General features: G+C 39.9%; 1 protein-coding gene across 1 annotated transcript in view; it reads left to right on the forward strand.

The window, feature by feature from the left end:
- wwc3 (WWC family member 3) overlaps positions 1-19963 on the forward strand; it is a 42643-nt gene that overhangs the window by 8756 nt on the left and 13924 nt on the right. Inside the window, exons 2-8 of the mRNA XM_084722608.1 lie at positions 6596-6705; positions 8073-8273; positions 8709-8785; positions 11272-11351; positions 14764-14893; positions 15426-15575; positions 17573-17646. Coding sequence (XP_084578734.1) covers positions 6596-6705; positions 8073-8273; positions 8709-8785; positions 11272-11351; positions 14764-14893; positions 15426-15575; positions 17573-17646 — 822 coding nt within the window. The remainder of the gene's footprint in view (positions 1-6595; positions 6706-8072; positions 8274-8708; positions 8786-11271; positions 11352-14763; positions 14894-15425; positions 15576-17572; positions 17647-19963) is intronic.

The following is a 19963-nucleotide window of genomic DNA, read 5'->3' on the forward strand; positions in this document are numbered from 1 at the left end:
CAAGTGGATGTTTGTACCATGTCAAGGTGTTCTTGAGATATTGCGTTCACAAGAAAGCAAAATGCCTGTGGCCACAGCTGTTGCCAGCATGGAGTGATATGAAGAACAAGGTTTTTCAAGAATTTTGAATCACAGAGGTCCTTCCACATGCAGTTATGGATATACACAAAAACCAGGCTGATTGGTAGTACTCAAGTGATCTGTTGATCACACGCGCTCACACTTAGCACATAGTGTGAATAAAAACCAAAGAGATGTTCCAATACAGTTTTTTCTTTCCTGTTTCCCAATACCTGAACTTTGCATATTGGCCAATATTAAGTATTGATCAAATACCATTGCCTTTTTTAAAAAAAATGCATACAGGTTAGGGCTGCACTGTTAATCATAAAAAATTCACGTATCCATGCAATCCTTCTAAATGACAATGATTCATTTCCTCCTAAAGGACAGACAAACCACATCACAAAATCCCAGACCAGTTTCAGTAAATGTTCCAAAGAAAGAAAGGAAAAGAGCAGAGTAGAGCATTTTTTTTTGTTATATAAGACTTTTAAGTCCAGCACTTATATATATGATGTCATCTGTTTAAAGCATTTTATTTTACTTTTATGTCTAACACTAGACTAAATCTTTTTATCTTTTTAATGTGAACCACAATTTTTTTTTCTCCAAGAGTCCTGCTGCCCAAATACAGGACACTGTTGGGTAGTAGCAGGGTCCTGTTTTGGTGCTAATAAATTAGACTATGTGATATTGGATTGGTGCATAGACTTGTGTACTCTCAAATAACCAATCCAACATTTTAGGAAGCATTAGAGGTATTTCTGATACTCAAACAACCCTGGAAAAAATAAAATAAAACTGCCACTAAGTTTGAAACAAAATGAGTTATGTATTTACGTTTTCATAACTGAAACTCATTAGCCTCTGAACAACCTAGATGATGAAAATAAAAACTAAATGATGGAGAAAAAAAGACTACAGAGTCTACAGTCATGCCAGTGGTTCTGGATGGCTGTGATTTGAGCTGAAAATGCTACATGCTAGTATACTAACAGGAACAATACTGTACTACGATTATAGGAAGGTTTAATGTGATGTTATCTGTTTAAAGCATTTTGTTCACCTTCTTATTTGATAATTAGCACTGAACACAAGATACAGTTGGATGAAGAGAATAGTTTTGCAGGTAACTGGTCGTAAACCAAAGTACTGGACAGATAAAAAGTTTGCTAGATGAAGTGATAGGGAAAGATGACATGATAAACACTATATTGGCTCCCTGCATTTTATGATTTGCTTTACTCTAAATGTATGTAGTGGAAAGTGGATTTAACTGTGAACACTTGAGAATGATTAAAACCATCCAAATTACCATTATCGGCATGAAGAAAATGTGTGTGGTTCAGCTGCTAACATGACAACCAGCACGCCCAAACTGGCCTACACCTTTGAGCAACAGGTTGTCAACAAGTTGGAAGATGCACCTAAATGGGCCAGGAGCTTTTCTTCACAGCTGAAACAAATCAGAGACAAAACAAAGATAGCTAGTCAGATGTTTCACTAAAAAACAGAAATGTTAAATTCATGGTGGTGCTAGAGCAAAAGTCAGAGGATCACTAATGTCAGTAGGCTTCATCCTCTGGGGACCATGAATGTTTGTGCAAAACTTCATTGCAACCCATCTAGTAGTTGTTCAGATATTGCAGTCTGGACCGAAGAAAGACAAAGCCATCCATACAGTCATGCCGCTAGCGTGGCTAAAATGCTGTTAATAGTCACTGCCAGCACCTGCTGTAGAGTTACAGTACTCCTATAGAAGCTCTATGGGAGTCCTATGGTATATAATTAGAATAAAAATCAGTGTTTCACCGTACACACCAGAGCAGAGCAGAGCAGAGCAGTGCCAGACCTGCACTAAACTCTGTTGGGTAATCTATGTTGTTGACTGATTCACAGTGTCAGCAAACAGGGGTTTACCCAGGGTCACTGTGTCAGTCTGACGGGGGAATGACACAGTTATTTTCCCTCGGAGCTCGTCTGACTGAGGGACAAAGCTGATTGATAGAAATGATCAGAAAGATGTTTTGCTTTACAGTTCAGATTCCATACTGTTTGAAGGGTCCAAAAATTCTCATCTGGCAACTTTTACTTCTAGTTTTACGATACATTGGCCGTCATCAGATTGCTGCTCTCCTGGTCTGTGCTGCTGTGTGTCCTCCTCTGTGTAAGTGCGCTGTGCTGTGCAGGAGCGGTTAGAGTCTCCCAAGACCAAGACATGACTTGGAAAAACAGAGGCTGCTGTCACAAGACTGCATAACAAACCAAACATTCAGATATTCGCATTCAGATCTGTGAAAGGACATGTTTTTCCCTCTGTCTCCTGCTCTCTGGGGAGGTCGAAGGGCAGTTCAGGACTAAACTGTCTCTGACGTCATATAGATTCCCATCCTTCCCCTCGTTTTTAAAATATATCAGACCTGCTGCCTGTTTTTGATATGTCTTTGACTTACTGTAATCCTTCTTATTCTTCTCATCGTGGTTTCTTCTTCAGTCCGCCTGTCTGCCCGGTGACTGTATAAGTGTTTTCTAAGTATTTACAAGTGCAGTTAGTGTCTTGACATTTGTTTACCTTTAACAAACACTTACATCAGGAGCAGGTGAGGAGTGTGCTTGTGTTTGCCTTGTCCTTGTGTAAAAAAGATTCTCATATGAGCCTTGTGCATGCAGCCAAACACATCATCACCATGCTGCTCACTGTAGGATACGTGTAGTTATTTAAGACATGGCGACTTGTCGAAGCAATAATTTTTTTGGGAATATGTGGAACTGTATTGTGCTGTGCATATCTACAACTCAGGATGGGTTATGTAGCACTGAAATGATTAGGCAATTAATTCTTCTTCTGGTGTTTTCCCCGGGGGGGTCACAAGATGAATCTAAAGGGTCAGGAGATGATCGTCAAGTTAAGAAAGAAGATGAAACCAGTCTGCTCAATAAAGTTATATGTGTTGTTTTATTAGCTCTTATAAGGACTGTTTTTCCTCATAAAACACTGAGTAGCTTCAGGCCTCTAAAATGATTCAGATGGAACCAACTGAGGAAGAAAAATCACTCTTTGCTTAAAGTGCTCACAACAAATGGTCACAAGCCAAATTTGGAACCGATGAATCAGCCAATCAACAGAAATGTAAAAGCAAACTACTTTGATAATCACTGTTGTTTAAGTCGTGCTACTGGTTGGACACAACAAGGCATTTGAAGACGTCACCTCAGGCTCTCTCCTCAGGAAACGTTTCAAAGTTCAGGCGAAATGTGAGAATGATGTTCACTTTTTCACAAGAGCGTGAAACTTGGTACATTTGTACAGTTTGGGGCCATGGAACCACTGCAAAAACGCCTTGTGACGGCCCTGGTGGCCACTTTGTTGACCGCCATCTGTATGTTGCGTCGTCTCTTGAAGCCAGCATGATAATGCAAAAACTGTGACAGTAGTCAATGGTGAATTCAGTGATGTTGTGAGGAGGAAATCACAGTATCAGAGAACCTAGGCATCAGAAAGATTGATTGAAATTTTGTTCTGAAACATGGTTGTTTGTTTGATTGTTTTGATGTTGTTGACCCTGCTCTTCATGGTGTCATTCACAGTCTTCTATACATTTATGCAGGGCTGTGCACCTGTAGGAGCCTTTTTTGCATTTGCAATGCCCTCAGCAGTCAATTTAAGAGCTGGCTTGTCAGTGAAAGGGTTGACAACAATGGTCACCAGTTGCGTGGTTCCATCCAACCCCAGTCTTTTTGAGATGGTATATTTGGTGCCGCCTCAGGTATTTTTCCCCAGCAGTGTCCTCCGTTGGACGAGCTGCACCAGTGCATCCTTAGCTGGAGGGTATTTGCTCCATTCTTTTCCCTTTTTTTGCGAACACCTCAAGATGAGCTTGTACCAAATGTCATTGTTTTGCATTCAAAGCTTCTATTGATGTTTTTGAATGAGGCCTTGAAAGTTTGTTGTTATATTTTTCCCAGTGGATTAAATCAATAACAAATGGACATTTATCCATGTAGCACTTTTGCATTCAGAAAAGCACCGGCACTTTTTTATGAAATTGAAAAGACTAAACAATTATTTGATTAACTGAGAAAATAATTGTCAGGGTTAACTGAGATACTTTTGGAAAGATAAGTTTCAGTCAACCATACATGCTAAGCTGTATCAGTGAATAAGCCTGAAGAATTTCTCCAAAATGTGTGAAATGCAAAGGGAGTTTATTGAATGTGAGGAATTGTTGAAGATTTTTGACAAGCCTACCTAATTTATCATCATGTAGATTTACTTTCAGCTCATGCAAATAGCAATGCATGTACCAAAAACAGCAAATATTAACAATTTAATGTTAGTATTAGAACACAGTGAAGGCACTGAGGGTAAAATGAAGAAGTTTTTCAAATATCCTTTCAGATTTTGGTACTATGCCACACAATAAAGGCTTTATTGAGGGTTTTGCGAAAGTGGGAGAACCTGTGTTTCCTACTAATTTGAATCATCAGCATGTGTCTCAGTGCTGGTAGCATTCAGCCTGCAAACTTCGTCACTGCAACCAAACTGGAGTTAAGATCTGGTGAAGTGAGTTTGTCCTGCATGCCTGTGTGCAGAGAGGAGAACTGCTGCCTCTGTCTCCTGAGGAATGCGGTGCAGAATGCCTCAGCTACTCTCTCTGGGCCGTCCCTTCATTGTATGCATACCTCGCCAGAATCAGGCCTCATGCACCGTCTGCATTGTGAGCATACTGTGGTGGAAGGGGTCACTGCCACTGGACCCCCTTTTGTTTGCACTGATTGATGGTAATCAGACAGTAACAGTATACGCTGTTCTCATCAGACCCGCTGGTTCACAGCTCGCTGATATGTGTAGATTAGTGGAGTTAGTTATGTATCAGCCTGATGTCATTAGCTGTGTCATAGTCTCCGTTATAGCCTGACACTGTGTGTTTGTGTCTGCACATGGGGCCCACATCCACACACATTGCTTAATAATAAATAATTTGACCCTAGCAGTCTTTTTTGGTCACATTTTATCCCTTTAAAAGAGTTATGAAACTAACGCTAATATCACAGCAAATTTCTGTTCAAAGAAATGTAAAAAGAAGGTGCTCTTATATTTTTATCCAATTAAATGAATAGGTGTGGGCTAACACAGTGTGACTGCAGTGACCATGGGTTCGATTCCAGCCAGTGCTCCGTTTCTGAATGTCTTCCCCCTCTCTATCCTCCTTCCTTTCTTGACATCAGCTGTCTCTGTCAAAAACAGCATGAAAAGCCTAAAAAGTGTGCAAAAAAACATTGCTTCCCTTTCTGCCCCACAAAGGCAGAAAACAGTAATCATAGAAAACTTTACAAAAAAGGCTTCAAAGCATGAATCTATGAAGAAAAACTGTTTAATTTACAATTTGATACTATGTAATAATATAGTTTAACAAAACAATCTGATATATTGCAATTAATGGAAGTGGCTTGTGGGATAAGTAGTGAAGTAAGAGTAAGTAAATGTATTTTTGTTGGTCGAGGCTAGCTGTTGTTATCTCCAGCAGGATTTGTCTCTCTTGCTTTAGCTGTTCAGTTGACTGTTAGGTTTTTAGTTGTGTTTTGTCATGACTGCATATTAAGCTTTGGACTTGTCTTTTGTGTCTGTGGTATCAAAAAGGTTATGTGGAAAAATAATGGTCAAGTCAGAAGACTGAGCGCTTGAAACTATGTTATTTTCGGAGCTGACCACCTGGACTGATCAGCTCCTTCCCAGAGGAGCACTCAACCTTATAACCTTGTTAAACACACAAGCTTGTAAATCTGACAGTCACCAACATAGGAAGAATGGTTTCAAACCAGATAAAGCTCTGCCTCTGTTGATGAATCTGCAGTTCTTTTCTTTGCTTCTTTGATATTCGATAGCTGGATGTTTGTCATTGAATGCTCAATTGATTTAGAAAAAGCTTGTGTACTGATAATACTGATGACACCTGACAATCACATTCCTTCATTTTTACCAAGTGAAGCACTCAGACACAAGAAATTATTGAAATAGTTTCTGGGAATGACCAACACAAATAGTCCATCATAAGATTGCATACATATTCATTATCTGCATGTATTCATATTTGAAAACCTTGTCCATTGTTTTGTATATGTTGTAAAACAAAAGCTGTGTACTCGCAACAGGATTTTCCTTTGTGATACTAAAATGCACTTTAGATGGGAGTCAGTGCTACAACTCTGGCATACTAGGACTGGTTTAATGTTGAGGATTTGAAATGAATGTTGATGTTTTTGGGGGGATTTTTTTTTGCTTCTTTCCCCTCGATTAACATTGAAAACGCCTTTTATAAACATGATAAATGGAGCGGAGCACTCTGTAGGCCACTTAATGCTAACACGGAAAATGACATAATATGGGAGATCAGACTTAAGGCTGTAAATCTATGTAAAATCCAGCTAACATAGATTCTGTGTATGTCATTTTTTCTTAAGCTGATATTAAAGGGCACGTGTGCATTCCTCTGGGATACTGTTGCACCAAACTGATTTTAAATCATTTCAGGATCACCAAACCGCTGACGTTTGCCGACTGTGTTGGAGATGAACTGCCTCTTGGGTGGGAGGAGGTTTATGACCAGCAAGTGGGAGTTTACTACATCGACCACATCAACAGTGAGTACATCACCATTTATCTCCAAGCACTTAAAAAACAAAGTTGATATGAATTTAAAAAAAATATATGGTACGGTACACCGTGGAAATAGGTGACCACAAGACCTTCATGCTTTTCTCATTGACACTGTCACACATTCGGTATCGACTGCACTGTTTTAAACTGACTTCTGACTCTGCACTCCTCTTAACCGGCTGGTAGGGGCCAGAAGTCGTCAACAACTGCTAGGCTAAAAACAAGACTTATCTAGTGTATTGCAAGCCATATTTTGGCCTTTGCAGTGGCTCAATAACTGATTTTAAAAGAAAAGTTTTGTTTCATCTTAAACTAGAGCATCTGCAGATTAATTCCATAACAGATGTTATGATCCACTAAAATCAGGCATGATGCAGGTGAAATAATTCACAGTTTACTTAACTTCATTGTCGTCTCTGCTTGGCCTCTGCACTAAGACTGCATGATTAATCGAAATCGCAATATGTCTGAGTGCAATATTCAAATCCCATGAGCTGCAGTTTTGCAATGAAGGAAGAATGTGTGTAAAACAGCGTTATAGTGAAGTACTGTAGTGCTGCAGAGATGCCCTGGCTTACAAATCTTGTTTTCCAGATGTAAGAAAACATGTTTGTGTAATACAGACTCCAACAAATTTCCAGTGAAAATGAAAATTGTAAAGTAATTGTGATCATTCCTTCATATTTTTTTTTACCATATTGTGCAGCCCTACTCTGTACCATCCCCAGGCTGGAGTGTTCAAGGTCCTCTAGTAAACAATGACGCAGACTTCACAGAACTGACTGCAACTTCTTTAATTCTAAACCAATTTTCATGAAATTTGGTTTGTTATAAACCTGAAAAATTGAACATGATATTGGTTACAGAATTAAATTCAGTTACTGAGGACAATCTACGCAGCTCTTGCCAAAACATTAACAGTCACAACTGTCACCAAGACATGCAGGCTCCAACCTTTGGCAACATGAAGTATAAATTATTCAGATTTTCAGCTTTTTTGAGTTTCTCTATCTATTATATTGTTGTAAAACAACCTTTGCTTAAAATGTTTTAAATAAATAAATACATTGAGAAGTTTGGATGTACTCACCTGTTTTACACTGTTCTATGCATCTTTAAGAAAACTTGGACCGTACTATACAGACTGCTTGAAAACTTACATACATCTCTATAGGAAAACTTACACAAAAAAACTTTATTCAACGTTGATTATCTCCTCTGGTTGCATCTGGTAGTTGTGGTGACATTGCGGTAGGTGCTTCACCATCTGTTGCCTGACAGAGATCTGCACTCTACTGAGCGCTGTCTTTTAGTTTGTCTATTAGTCACTCATGTTGTGTGCTGTTGTCAGAGACCACCCAGATCGAGAACCCACGGACTCAATGGCGGCAGGAGCAGGAGCGCATGCTGAAGGAGTACCTTGTAGTGGCCCAGGAGGCCCTCAAAGCCAAGAAGGAGATGTACCTGATCAAGCAGCAGCGTCTGGAGCTGGCTCAGCAGGAAATGTTGCTCTTCCACGAGCTCTCTGAGGACAACCGCTCCATCACCAGCAGTAAGACACACTAACATCCAGCTGTGTTTCATAATCAAAAAAACCACACAGGAACATACATGGAAAGAAAGGATTAAAGGATGAGACAAGTGTGAACTGGAAGGCTCCATGACAACCAAAAACCTGTCCTTAGCTGACCTAATTATTTGGCCTGGATATGTCCCTTCAAGAGCTGCTGTGGGTGCAAATCTATAGAAGATCTTCTTAGAACCCCATTCCTGGTTCACCCCACCCTCCCTTTTATCCACCTCCACCCAGTTTACCCTCAGACCCTAGCCAGCTGTCACACACAAAACGTCCAGGGGGCGTCCATAGAGAGTAAAGGCTGGGAGACGACACTGGATCCCCCTTCATCTCTTAGTATTACAACTTCAAAATCATCACTGTGAACTAACTGCTGATCCCTCTGTGTTCTTTGTTTTTATGTGTTCACAGCGCTCTCCGGCTCGTCCTCAAACGCGAAATACGACCCCGACCAAATAAAAGTGGAAATAGCTTGTAGACGAGAGCGGGTAAGTCATTATCAGAGGAGAACAATGGGCTGCAGCGAGGGGCCCTTTTGGGTAGAAAGAGGGGGCTGGGGTGTGGCCCCTACAGGATACTGTGGCTCTGGCCCGGGGCCTCGAGAGGATGAGGATGAGATCATCATCAAAGGGTCAGGCAGAGGCTAGGTCACTGACTCACAGGGCCAAGTTGGACATTTCTCTGAGATCAGTCACATGGGTGAGGGTGTTTCCTGGATCAGAGAGCTCTAACCTGACATTGTATACTGAAAAGCTGAGTAGGACTTAATTTTAATGTTACTGTAGAGAGATAATTAATCTAATTAATTGCTGGAAACTGGAAAAATTCAAAGACAGATGTGGTTGACACAGTATGTCACAATTGTCCCTCATTACCAGATGATGGCCGGTTGTTAAGTTTTCGTTCTTTATTGACTCATCACTCACAGACAACACCCACAAATCAACACTGATGGTTTGACATAGCCGCTGAAGCCATAGAAAACTGTGTCAAAGTGATTTATGGGTGGTCTTGTTTGTAATAAAAAAATGTCAGTATGATCTTTGGTTAACATATTTAAGTTTACGGCTCTATGATCTGGCTGGAATCAATATGACAATTATGGTGGATGAATAACTTTGATCCTCTGAAATTTTGACACAGCAGTTACGCTTAATGACAAATCTTTATGGTTTGTGACCAAGTACCTGCCAAATAATAACATTCTCATCAGCCTCAGCTGCACTGTGTTTAGTGCTATTTAGTGAGTGTTGGCATGCTAACATGCTAAACAGAGATGGTGACCGTGGCTAATGTTACCTAAAGCATTGTCATCATGAGCATTATAGCATGCTGATGTTAACATTTAGCTCAAAGCACAGCTGTGCAAGACTGTGGCCTCCCAAATCACCTAGTGTGACTGTTGATACTTAGTCTTGTTACTATTTTACTGATAGAGATATAACATACGATATGTCAAGTGTGCGCAAAATTACATATAACACAATCAAGCTGATGTTCAATACAATTAATTGTTTCTGCTTTTCTGTTTCACTTCCTACTTGATGCAATCTAATGAAAAAGTAATACAGCAGTTTCCAGTCTATGTAACTGTTGAGTTTCATAGAAATGATGTTGTAATTTGCAACCTGAAACTAGTAATGTACTAGTAATGTCATTGCACAAATAGCATTATATTTGCAGTTTGCTTACTCAGCACTATGAATACAACAGATAAGAATAATACAGTACATAGAATAAAATGGTGATGCAGTAACAAGTATTATTAAAAGTATAAACAGTGTCCAGCAGTAGTTATTAGCACAGCACCTTAGATGTGTAGCAGCAAAACCAGTTCAATGTAGATATGGGAGTGATAAGACAAAACTCTTCAAACGTGAATTTTGTAACTGTGTAATTACAATTTGCTTGTGATTGTCATTTGGACAGCAGAATATCTCAAATAATATAATGCTATGATCATGACAACACAGTACAATTCCACTGAAAGGGGCACTCCAGTGTCTTTATATTGGACTTCCCTAAAGTTGTCAGACTTACACAATACAGATAAAAAAGAATGGTTAAAATCGAAGCAGCAGAGGCTGAGATATCCTGATTTTGAGCTCATAGTGTGGGTCAGGCCCCCCAAACACTGAATCCTGCATTTCCCATAACGCAACCCAACAGCATCTTTGACCAGACCGGGCCAGTAAATGCTCTCATCTTTCAAACACACAGTTCATAACACAGGCGTTTTGCTGAAGTATTTGGAGTCTCAAGGCCCGGCCAAGACAACCTCAATGACATAATCAGGGTTATTCTCTCAAACTCGGATGTCTTTCTCCAGAGCCACAGAAGGGAAAATAATAATACTCGCTGTAACAAGTCAACTGAACTGATACACACAATTGGCGCAGTGCCCCTTTAAAGTTGACAAATGACAAATTTAATTAATACAGACTGCAGTCACAGACAGAATCTTAAAGGGATGTGACGATACCAGAAACTTAAGGTACAATAATACCATGATAAAAAGGCCACAATACAATATTTATTGTGATATTAAATAACAAAATGTCTTCTATAAATAATAAATCTGATGTGTTTATCATTTTGCATTAGTTTAAAATTCAGATTTAAAATAAAATAATGAACTCCATGTAATATCACGGTAGATATTGTTACAGTCTGGAACTGTATCAAGACTTTTTTTTATTTACAGTATTCAAGATATTGTTGAATACTTTCTTAAAACAAAAAACCCTAATCAGTCTTCTTTTCCAGGAAAACCTCAGTTTGTGAACCATTGTGTGTGTGTGTGTGTTTGTGTGGATGTGTGCGTGTGCATGCGTGTGCATGTGTGTCTCTGTATAAACATTAGCAGAGCATTCCTGTATGTGAACACTCATGACTAAGCAGTTTTGGCCGGTGGTGGTGGTGAGAGAAGCCCATTGTGCGCCATGGTAACCCGGTGTCGGCCTTGTGTCCGCAGCTCTCCAGACTGAAGCAGGAGCTGGCCCAGGTGAAGCAGGAGCTGCAGTATAAGGAAATGGGAGTGGAGACCCTGCAGGAGTGAGTGTTCCTCTGCTTCTTTGTCTCAGGCCCACCCTTCCTCCCACGGCCGGCCACCCTTCTCCTTCCTACAACACTCGGCCCCCGCTGCTCCCCACCCAACCGCCTTTTCCCTTTTTTTATTCCCTCTTGTCCTCTATCTTCAACTTTACACAAACTCTCCTCTTCTGTTCCCTCTCTTTCCTTTCCACATTTCTCCTTGTGTTCAAACAAAATATTTCATGGTGTTTTCATCTTTAGAATAATGTTTCACATGGCTCACAAGTTCAGTTTACAATATTGGAGATTATTCTGTTCATCTAAGTCAGAAAGGGTGAAAGATCTGGAGCAAAAAACCCAAATTAGGGGATTTTCAAAGAATAATGTGGAGAAAATCTTTTAGCTTGTATTTTAGAAGCAGTTTCCCATTTTCCTGTAGTTTGTGTTGGTATTTAAACACACACACATAGCGTCTTTTGTGCTGGAAACATTTCTGAGCGGTTCCAAATTTCATGTTAGAATTAGAAGCTCCACCTCTCAGAGGACAGAAAAAAAAGAGGAGAGAGCGTTTGAGAAAAGGCAAATGGAGGGAGTTTTTTGATGGAAAAGGGGACTCCACCTCAGGAAGAGGATGCACCAGTGGAGTGCAGGGAGCCAAGGCTCAGCCTGGAGAGGAAGTTGCTCCATGGAGAGGGGAGGGGAGGGGGGAGGGGGGGGAGGGTGGAGGGAGGGGAGGTGTGGGCTCGAGAGCAAGTTTCAAAAACACAGAGATATCTGGCAGCAAATTCCTCTGCACTTCCTGAGTCCTGGCAAAGAGTCCCTTATCTCTTAGATAATACACAACTCGAGTGATTCCCAGAATAGCCAGGAGAATATACAGCTTGCAGAAAACATGGAGGCATCCTCCCCTTGATTTTTTTTTTCTTTTTTTTTTTTTTTTTTACATGTGTGTATACGTGCTCGCATGTGTGTTTGTGCCTTTGTTTGCCTGAGTGTGTGTTTGTCCTATTGTTTCTTCTGGGTTGGTTTTTGCCCAGTAGGGCTGAGGACAGCAGGGACCCTACGGCTGTTGTTTTTCCCAATCTCAGCTGTTGTCAGCAATATGGCTAATTGTTCTCCATGCCGTGTCGCATCAGATAAAGCAAGCAAACTTCTTCTGATGTAGATCTGTTGCCCTTAATCATCACTTCTTCGCTAAAAGAATTCAGGAGTTAAGAGTCAGGAGTTTATCTTTTTTGGACAGTTTGGCATACAAGTATCTTCTCTGCTCATCTGTATTCCACCTTATCTTGACAAATTTCTCTAACATGACACTGAACATGTTTACTCTATATCCATAACTAACATCTAAACTGGCGGTTTTAAGGACTGAAATAACCTAAAACCTATCACTTTTTAGAAAATGTGAGCATATTTGCTTTTTTTTACAGTACACAGGGTGGGGGGTTCAGTACAGGCAGGCACTGAGGAGTGGGTACTAGTGCCTTTTTTTTGCTAAGCATATAAACTCCCAGGCCCTGCCAATGGGGTGGGGGGAACAAAGCAGAGCTTGTTTTGGGAGGAAGAGGCAGGGTCGGGTGGATGAACAGTACCTGCTGTTGAAGGAGAGTGAAGGAAGCGGGCTGTGGTGAGAGCGGGGGCCACGTGCCAGGCCCAGTGATGGAGGAGGCACCGTGCCGCACTCCCTCCTGCTCCTAACCAACCAACTGACCAAACCCCCTCCTCACACCCTAACTCAAAGAATACAAGAGCTTTTCGCTTCAAAGCATATGATGAGGTATTTTATAATCTGCAGAGACTTTAATTAAAGTCGATATATATTTCACTTTAAGGGAATAATTCAGATGATCTGCAGTTAGTTTGTATGAGGTTCCTATCCATAGTTATTGTATTATTTACAGTGGATGGCGGTCAGCATGCTCCCATTTTGGAGAAGCAGCAGGACTACCAGTGTAAGAAGCTAAGCAATGTTGTGCTGTGGACAGGGTCTTCTCCAAACGGGGGATGTGTCGGCTGCCATGTGCTGTAGGTAAAACATTGAATAGCACCTCATACAACCCAAGTACAAATAATCTAAACTATGCCTTTAAATACCAAGGATCTAGAGTCTCGTAGCAGAGATTTCCCCTCCGAACGACAGGCCTTTGAAAGCAGCACTTAAAAGGGTGAAACAATATCTCAGCGTGTGGAAACAAACAGAGATTTTCATTTACTCTGGCCTGTCACATGCAGTGTCAGTATTTCATAACTGACCACAGTCTAAAATAAACACTTAAGTGGTTCTTGAATGTTACCTCCCACGCAAAAATACTTCAGATCAAATCATCTTTGTGACTTATTTTCTGCTGACCTGTTTTCCAGTATAAAGCACCCACCCTGCTGCAAGTTATGTGAATGACAGTCATTCTTAATGTTGAAACTATTTGATTCTTGACTTGTGCCAACTGCAGTTGGGTGATGATATTTACAGTATAGTGTAGTAACACATTTTGGTACTCAGATGTTGTATCAGAGAGAACTTTTTTTCTGTTATCCATTTTTGCTGAGAAAATTGAATTGGAACAGTTCTTCTTCTTCTTCTTCTTCTTCTTCTTCTTCTTCTTCTTCTTCTTCTTCTTCTTCTTCTTCTTCTTCTTCTTCTTCTTCTTATTATTATTATTATTATTATTATTATTATTATTATTATTATTATTATTATTATTATTATTATTCAGTGCTCATGTTTGAAAGCCTGAAACTGTAGCAAAGGTTTACCAGACAATCAAAAGTCAAACATATAACTGAATGCAAAAAATTAAATTATATCAACCAATAAATGATAAATGATATTATTACTTTAAGAATTCAAATTGAATGTATTAACCAACTGACAGGAGGTTAAAGGGACACTTCACCCCAAAATCAAGAAACTCACACCAGAGTAATCCAGGTGGACGAATAGCACTACAGGTATAGGAAAAAGTTACTATATATTATTATGTTCAGTTTTACTGTATTTTGTCAGTTTTGTGGCTCCATAGACCTCAGCATAGATTCATTTTTTACATGTGCATTTGTTTTTAAGAACAAAAGGGAAAAACAGACAATCTAAACTAGAGAAAGAAGGGAAAAATTGAAGGCTGGACACTCCGACAGTTAAGTGTTACATAATAATGCTTAATTAACATTTATGTGTACATCTTCCTCGGGATCTCAGTCCAATCTTGTGGATTCTTTTCCAATATAAGTTGAGAATTGGTCCCAAATTTCAATAAACTTTGATGGTTTGTCTTTGATATGCAGCCTTTAATTCCATTAAACTTTGTAAGCACTGTGAAAAACTGTGAGGTTTATCAGAAACCCTCTAGCGCCAAACAAAAGGACATCAAACAGTTTTAACATCTGGAATACAACACCCAGGCGAGACGTCTTAATGCATGTGTCTGTGCCACAGGATTGACAGGAAGATGTCCTGCAGTCAGACGAACTACAAGCTGGATGAGGCTCAAGCCATCTTCAACGAGCTGCGGAGCATCAAGAAGGCCATCAGCACAGGCGAGAAGGAGAGGCAGGACCTCATCCAGGTAGAAAGATCACCTCTATGTCCTGCTGTCTGTATTTCGCCGACTGTTGTTGGAACATTCTTTGCTGACCTCTAGTGTCTGTTAACCTCTACTGTCCTGCTGCCTCTCAACATTGTCTCTGAATAGAACACATTTCCAGACATCTGAATCACCGACCACATCTCTGATTCTGTCAGCCAAGCAAAAAATGTATTGGAGTATGGAGTATGTATAATGAATAATAGACGATGATTCAGTCTGATTGTCGGCCACATTTACAGAGGCATTTCCTGGCAGTGTCACAGTCTATTTATCAACACGTACTGGAGCCAAATGATACACTTTCAATGTTGAAATAATTTAAAAGGAGGAACAGGAAAAAAAATCTTTAGAAACTGCTTTTCACAATTCAATTTAGCATCTTTTGTCACTCTTTTTGTTGTTGTTTTTACAACTGTCAGTGAGATATATCGTCAAGTCGAATTAAATTATTATGCAGATGATTCCTTTTTTGATAGTCTGTTTTGTTGTAAATCACTATTTCATCCCACAGAGCCTGGCGAAGCTGACGGTGAACTTCCAAAGCAGCTTGTCTATCGGCGACTCGGCCAGCGAGGTGGTGAACAGCACTGGAACTGTGGGTGACTCGTGCAATCTGCAGCAGTACTGTGACACTGGCTGTCAGACTGACATCATGGGAGAGGTAGGAAACACTGCTGCTCCTCCCTGTCTCCCCTGAAAACAAAGGCTGTCAGACTGCGGGGGAGACGGTGTGGGGGAGTGTAGTCTTTTGACTAAAATTACATTTAGTTTTAGTCAGCTGAAACCTTTAGTCTAGTTTTAGTTGACTAAATGTCTTAACATTTTACAACAAGATTTTAGAAGATTTTTTAACATAGTTGACTAAAATTTAATGGGCTTAGTTAAAGTGTAATGCATTATTAAAATGAATTTCCACAATATTGTGTCAGGTTTGATGAGTTATCGGTGATTGTTGCTTCACAAGGTTTACAAACTGTCTTGGCTTCTTCAAACTCAAATCTGAAATTTATCCTTATGTCTGTTTTTCTCTTTCTCCCAAATGTTGACAGTTTAGTACAGTTTATAAGACATACAGCAAGTGCAAGCTTCCTGATTCCTGATTAGATCAGTACTATCCAGTTGTGTGCATCTAACCTCCCTGCCCCACAAAGAGATCAGATCTCTTCTCAACCCCTCATCTCGTCTTTATTCGTTGACGATAGTGGCAATAGCTTTCATCGTGGGTTTTGTCATCACAAGTTTCATCTGAAAAAATGATTTTGACAAAAACTGTTAGTCAATGAAATTAACACCAGAGGGAGAGATGTGAACCACAATGTGTGTCATAATTTGTCCTGTACTCCCTCTCAGAGTCATAACTCAGTCATATTTGAACACAGATATAATGCCCATATTTTTAGATGCAGCATGACTTGCACATCTTCAAATAAACATCCACAAGTCCTCTTAAAATCATAGAAAAAGAAACCATGACACGATCATCATGGTTTTAAGTTTTCTTCAATATCAAATTTATGCAGTGATAGTTATCTGAAAATCTCTGAGTAAATTTCAAATAGAAACTGTTGAATGCTAATTTAGCGTACTTTTCATAGTGCCAGTTTTTCAAACAGTAAAAAAATCTAGGTAAAGATGTGGGGCTCAAGGTGTTGCCCACAGCTAACTCACTGGGGGCGATGACCTGCTTAAAATAATGAACAGCTGCTCAGTGGGTTAATCTAGTACGAAAATATAGATTACAGAAAGAGAAAGAGCTCACACCACTTTGGTCATGAGTGCTGGAGACCAACTGCCTGTTATAGACTATTCATCAGAGGTTTAAACAATAAATTCCAAGTGGTATAACAGTAATATGTACAGTCCAAATAGCACAACCACTTTAGATCTTTGCAATTAAGGTAATTACACGACAGAGAAATGAATCCAAATGTAAATTTAGATAAAAATGGAATAATTAGAACCATGATTAAAATTTACAATTCAAATAAATATAGAATAGTATCTACAGTATGGTAGCACATAATAGAGAGAAGAAACGATACATTATATGTAAAACTGAAATGGGAAAAAGAAGTAGGTGTGAGTATTTCTGAAGATGAATTTTCTTCTTCCTGTGTATATGGGACGTTTCTGTAATGGAAAACCAATTCAAGAGAAACTTGTAATATATTTACTGTAACAGGCTTAACTTTACATTGACAGACAACCGACAGTTATAAACAGCTGATCAACTTACAGTGGAGGACTCGTCATTGCTTGTAAATTTACAATTTTGCACTCATCTTGCGCTCCTGCAGTGTTCCTGCAGCCTGCCTGAGCTTCCCTGATTCTGGGGAGGAGGGGGCTCAGGGAAACAACTTGCTTCAACCATAGATCATATATTGAATAGGGATTCAAATTATTTTTTATACAGTCTGTGGCTCCAACTTGCTATTTGGACGCAGTACTCATTTTTGGATGCACAATTGCTACATATCATCAGCTGCTCAAATGATGACTAGATAAGCTGCAGGAAGCTCCTCACACTCCCTGCATGTATGTGAAATGACTAATGGCACATATTCTGATCAGACTTGTTTCTGTAAGTCAAGTCTCTGTTTCTATTTGTTGTGCCGTAACTTAAAGACTTTTAATACATTTATGTCTCTTTCCTTTTAGTATGGTTCCCAAGATTCCTCGCATTTAGTGGACAAAGTGAAAGTCAACTGGCAGTACGAGGAAGCCAAGAAAAAGTAAGTCCATCTGACTGTTTGTTGTTTATCAGCCGTAGTACTATGACACACCGGCATGCAGCACTGACTCACAGGCCCCATCAGCCCCCTCTCTTTCCTCGGGGCCTGCTCACTGTCCAGTGGGAGGGCGTGTTATGAATAGTATTTGCGCCCGGTGGCCGTGGCTGCTGAGCGATGTCTGGCCAGCGGAATGAGCTGGGTGGTCACATTCTTCCCTGGCCACGCTGCTGCTGACTGTGTGCTGCCTTTGTGTGCGTAGCCAGAGCGCACGCTGCCCACTGCCTGTCTCGGTGTACACCCTGCTCCTCCACAAGGTGGTTTAATATATACACAGTATTTGGTTAAATATATCCCAGCTCACTGTATAGTGCAGGCTTAATTATATGTTGGCAAAATCAACATGGAAAGAAGCCTGAATTTCTGTTGGTTTTAAAAAGGGGGGGCTCAAGATTTCAGCACAGGTATGCCATTAGGTTGTGTGCTGTCCTGGTTGGACAGTGAATACTCCAGCTGTCAGGGGCAGCAGTGTGATGCTAGCTGCTGCAGCAAGAGTCACCATATTATTACGCTGGCTCCATGCACACTTTTTTTTTTCCCCTTTACAAGATTCATGTTGCTGTGGTGACCCAGGTACAGCAATGCCAACCATGACATCAGAGAGGGAGGGAGCGAGAGGAGAGACCTGTGGAAACTTGCATGCTCTGTCACTGAGTCACTCTGTCTGAAATCCAGCTCACATAAACACAGTTATTTCATCAGAGCTGAGGACTCGCTCTATGAGATCCCACTTAACTGTGCCTGAATCAACGTGTCGCTGACACACACCTGTAACACTGCTGGCTGATGCAGCAGTAACAGCTCAGGTAGAAAATTACTGCGCTGAATGCTGTCATTATAGTCGCAGCACGATGTGTCTGCTTGCCTCTAATATGTGGTGTTACGTGGAGGTGATTCTGCCCTATTACTATAAACACTTGTGCAAAGTACACAGAGGCTGTACTTAACACTGCAGGTAACATTAACTCAGTAAACACTCACACATATTAATAAGTAGTCGTCTTGAAATGGGCTTTGCTAAAAAAAAATGCACACTCAATAGAAACAAATCATGTTTGTATGCCAGTGTTGCAACATGAACCAAAAATTATTCACAGGATTATCTAAAAACCTAATTTTATTTGAACTTTAAAGGAGTCGTTATACACTATCTGCAAAAAAAAACAAGTTTCCAAAACTGTTGCTCTGTCTACAGTACTGTTAAACCATCACTGAAAGCCTCAATAATAATGCATGTTTGTATATCAAATACAGCATGCCAGTTACATTCTTTATGTAGCAGTATACAGTGTGTACTCATTAGCGGTTGCACACAAAAATGAGCACAGTCATATTGAGGGTGAAAGTAGATTTAAGTTCTTTCCAGTAATACTACTTTAACCCTCAGAGCTTCATTTTGTTCACCTGCTCTCAGCTCAGTCTGTGTGGTGTAGAAAGAACATCACTTGTAGCAAATGATTTATTTGAATAGTGTAAGTAGCACAGACAAAACTTTCAAGATAATAACTAGTTGCTTTGATTTGTACAAAACCAAATTAACTGACAACAACTGAACAATTTACAGGTCCTGTCTTTGAATTTTCAGAACACTGGGAAAATAAATGAAAGAAGAGATGATGAGTAAAATATCTTAAAATGTCTCCTACATGTACATTAAAATGGAAAATCAATTCCAAGCAGCAAAAGTACAGTAAAAATAAATCAAACGCACCCTTCTAGGCACTGTGTAAGTTTTTAAAGTAAAGATGAGCGCAGTTGTCATCCAAGAGTTACAGAACAACCTGTGGAATTTACGAGTTGTTAGACTAAAACTGATTATCATGAAACATCATTACTTTTTTTGTCATTTTGCTTGGAAGATTTTTGCAAGAAATTACTGTCTTCCAAAACCCACAGCCTCGATATCAGACAGCCAGCTGCAGCTGAAGTTGACGTTAGTGAGCAGTAACTCAACGGTTTTGGAAAGGCAGCGAGGTTCCTTCCAGCACAGATTAAAAACCTACAGGTCTGTACTGGGCACAGACACTGGAGTCATTTAGAAGCAATTTATAAGAAAAACTAACTACTGTTTACATTGAACTGACACCATCAGATGTGTTTTTGTGTTAGAAATGAGATTGTGATTGGTTGTTGCTGATTTATGTTTATTTTGACATGTGGATGACAGCATTTATCACCTACACATTGCAACATATCCTGTAATTCCAAGTACCTAACAGTTCATTACACCTCTGTAATAAAGAAGAAACAAGACAGTATG

This window comes from Lutjanus erythropterus, chromosome 7 (assembly GCF_056507025.1).
Source record: "Lutjanus erythropterus isolate fLutEry1 chromosome 7, fLutEry1.hap2, whole genome shotgun sequence".
Lineage (NCBI taxonomy): Eukaryota > Metazoa > Chordata > Actinopteri > Lutjaniformes > Lutjanidae > Lutjanus > Lutjanus erythropterus.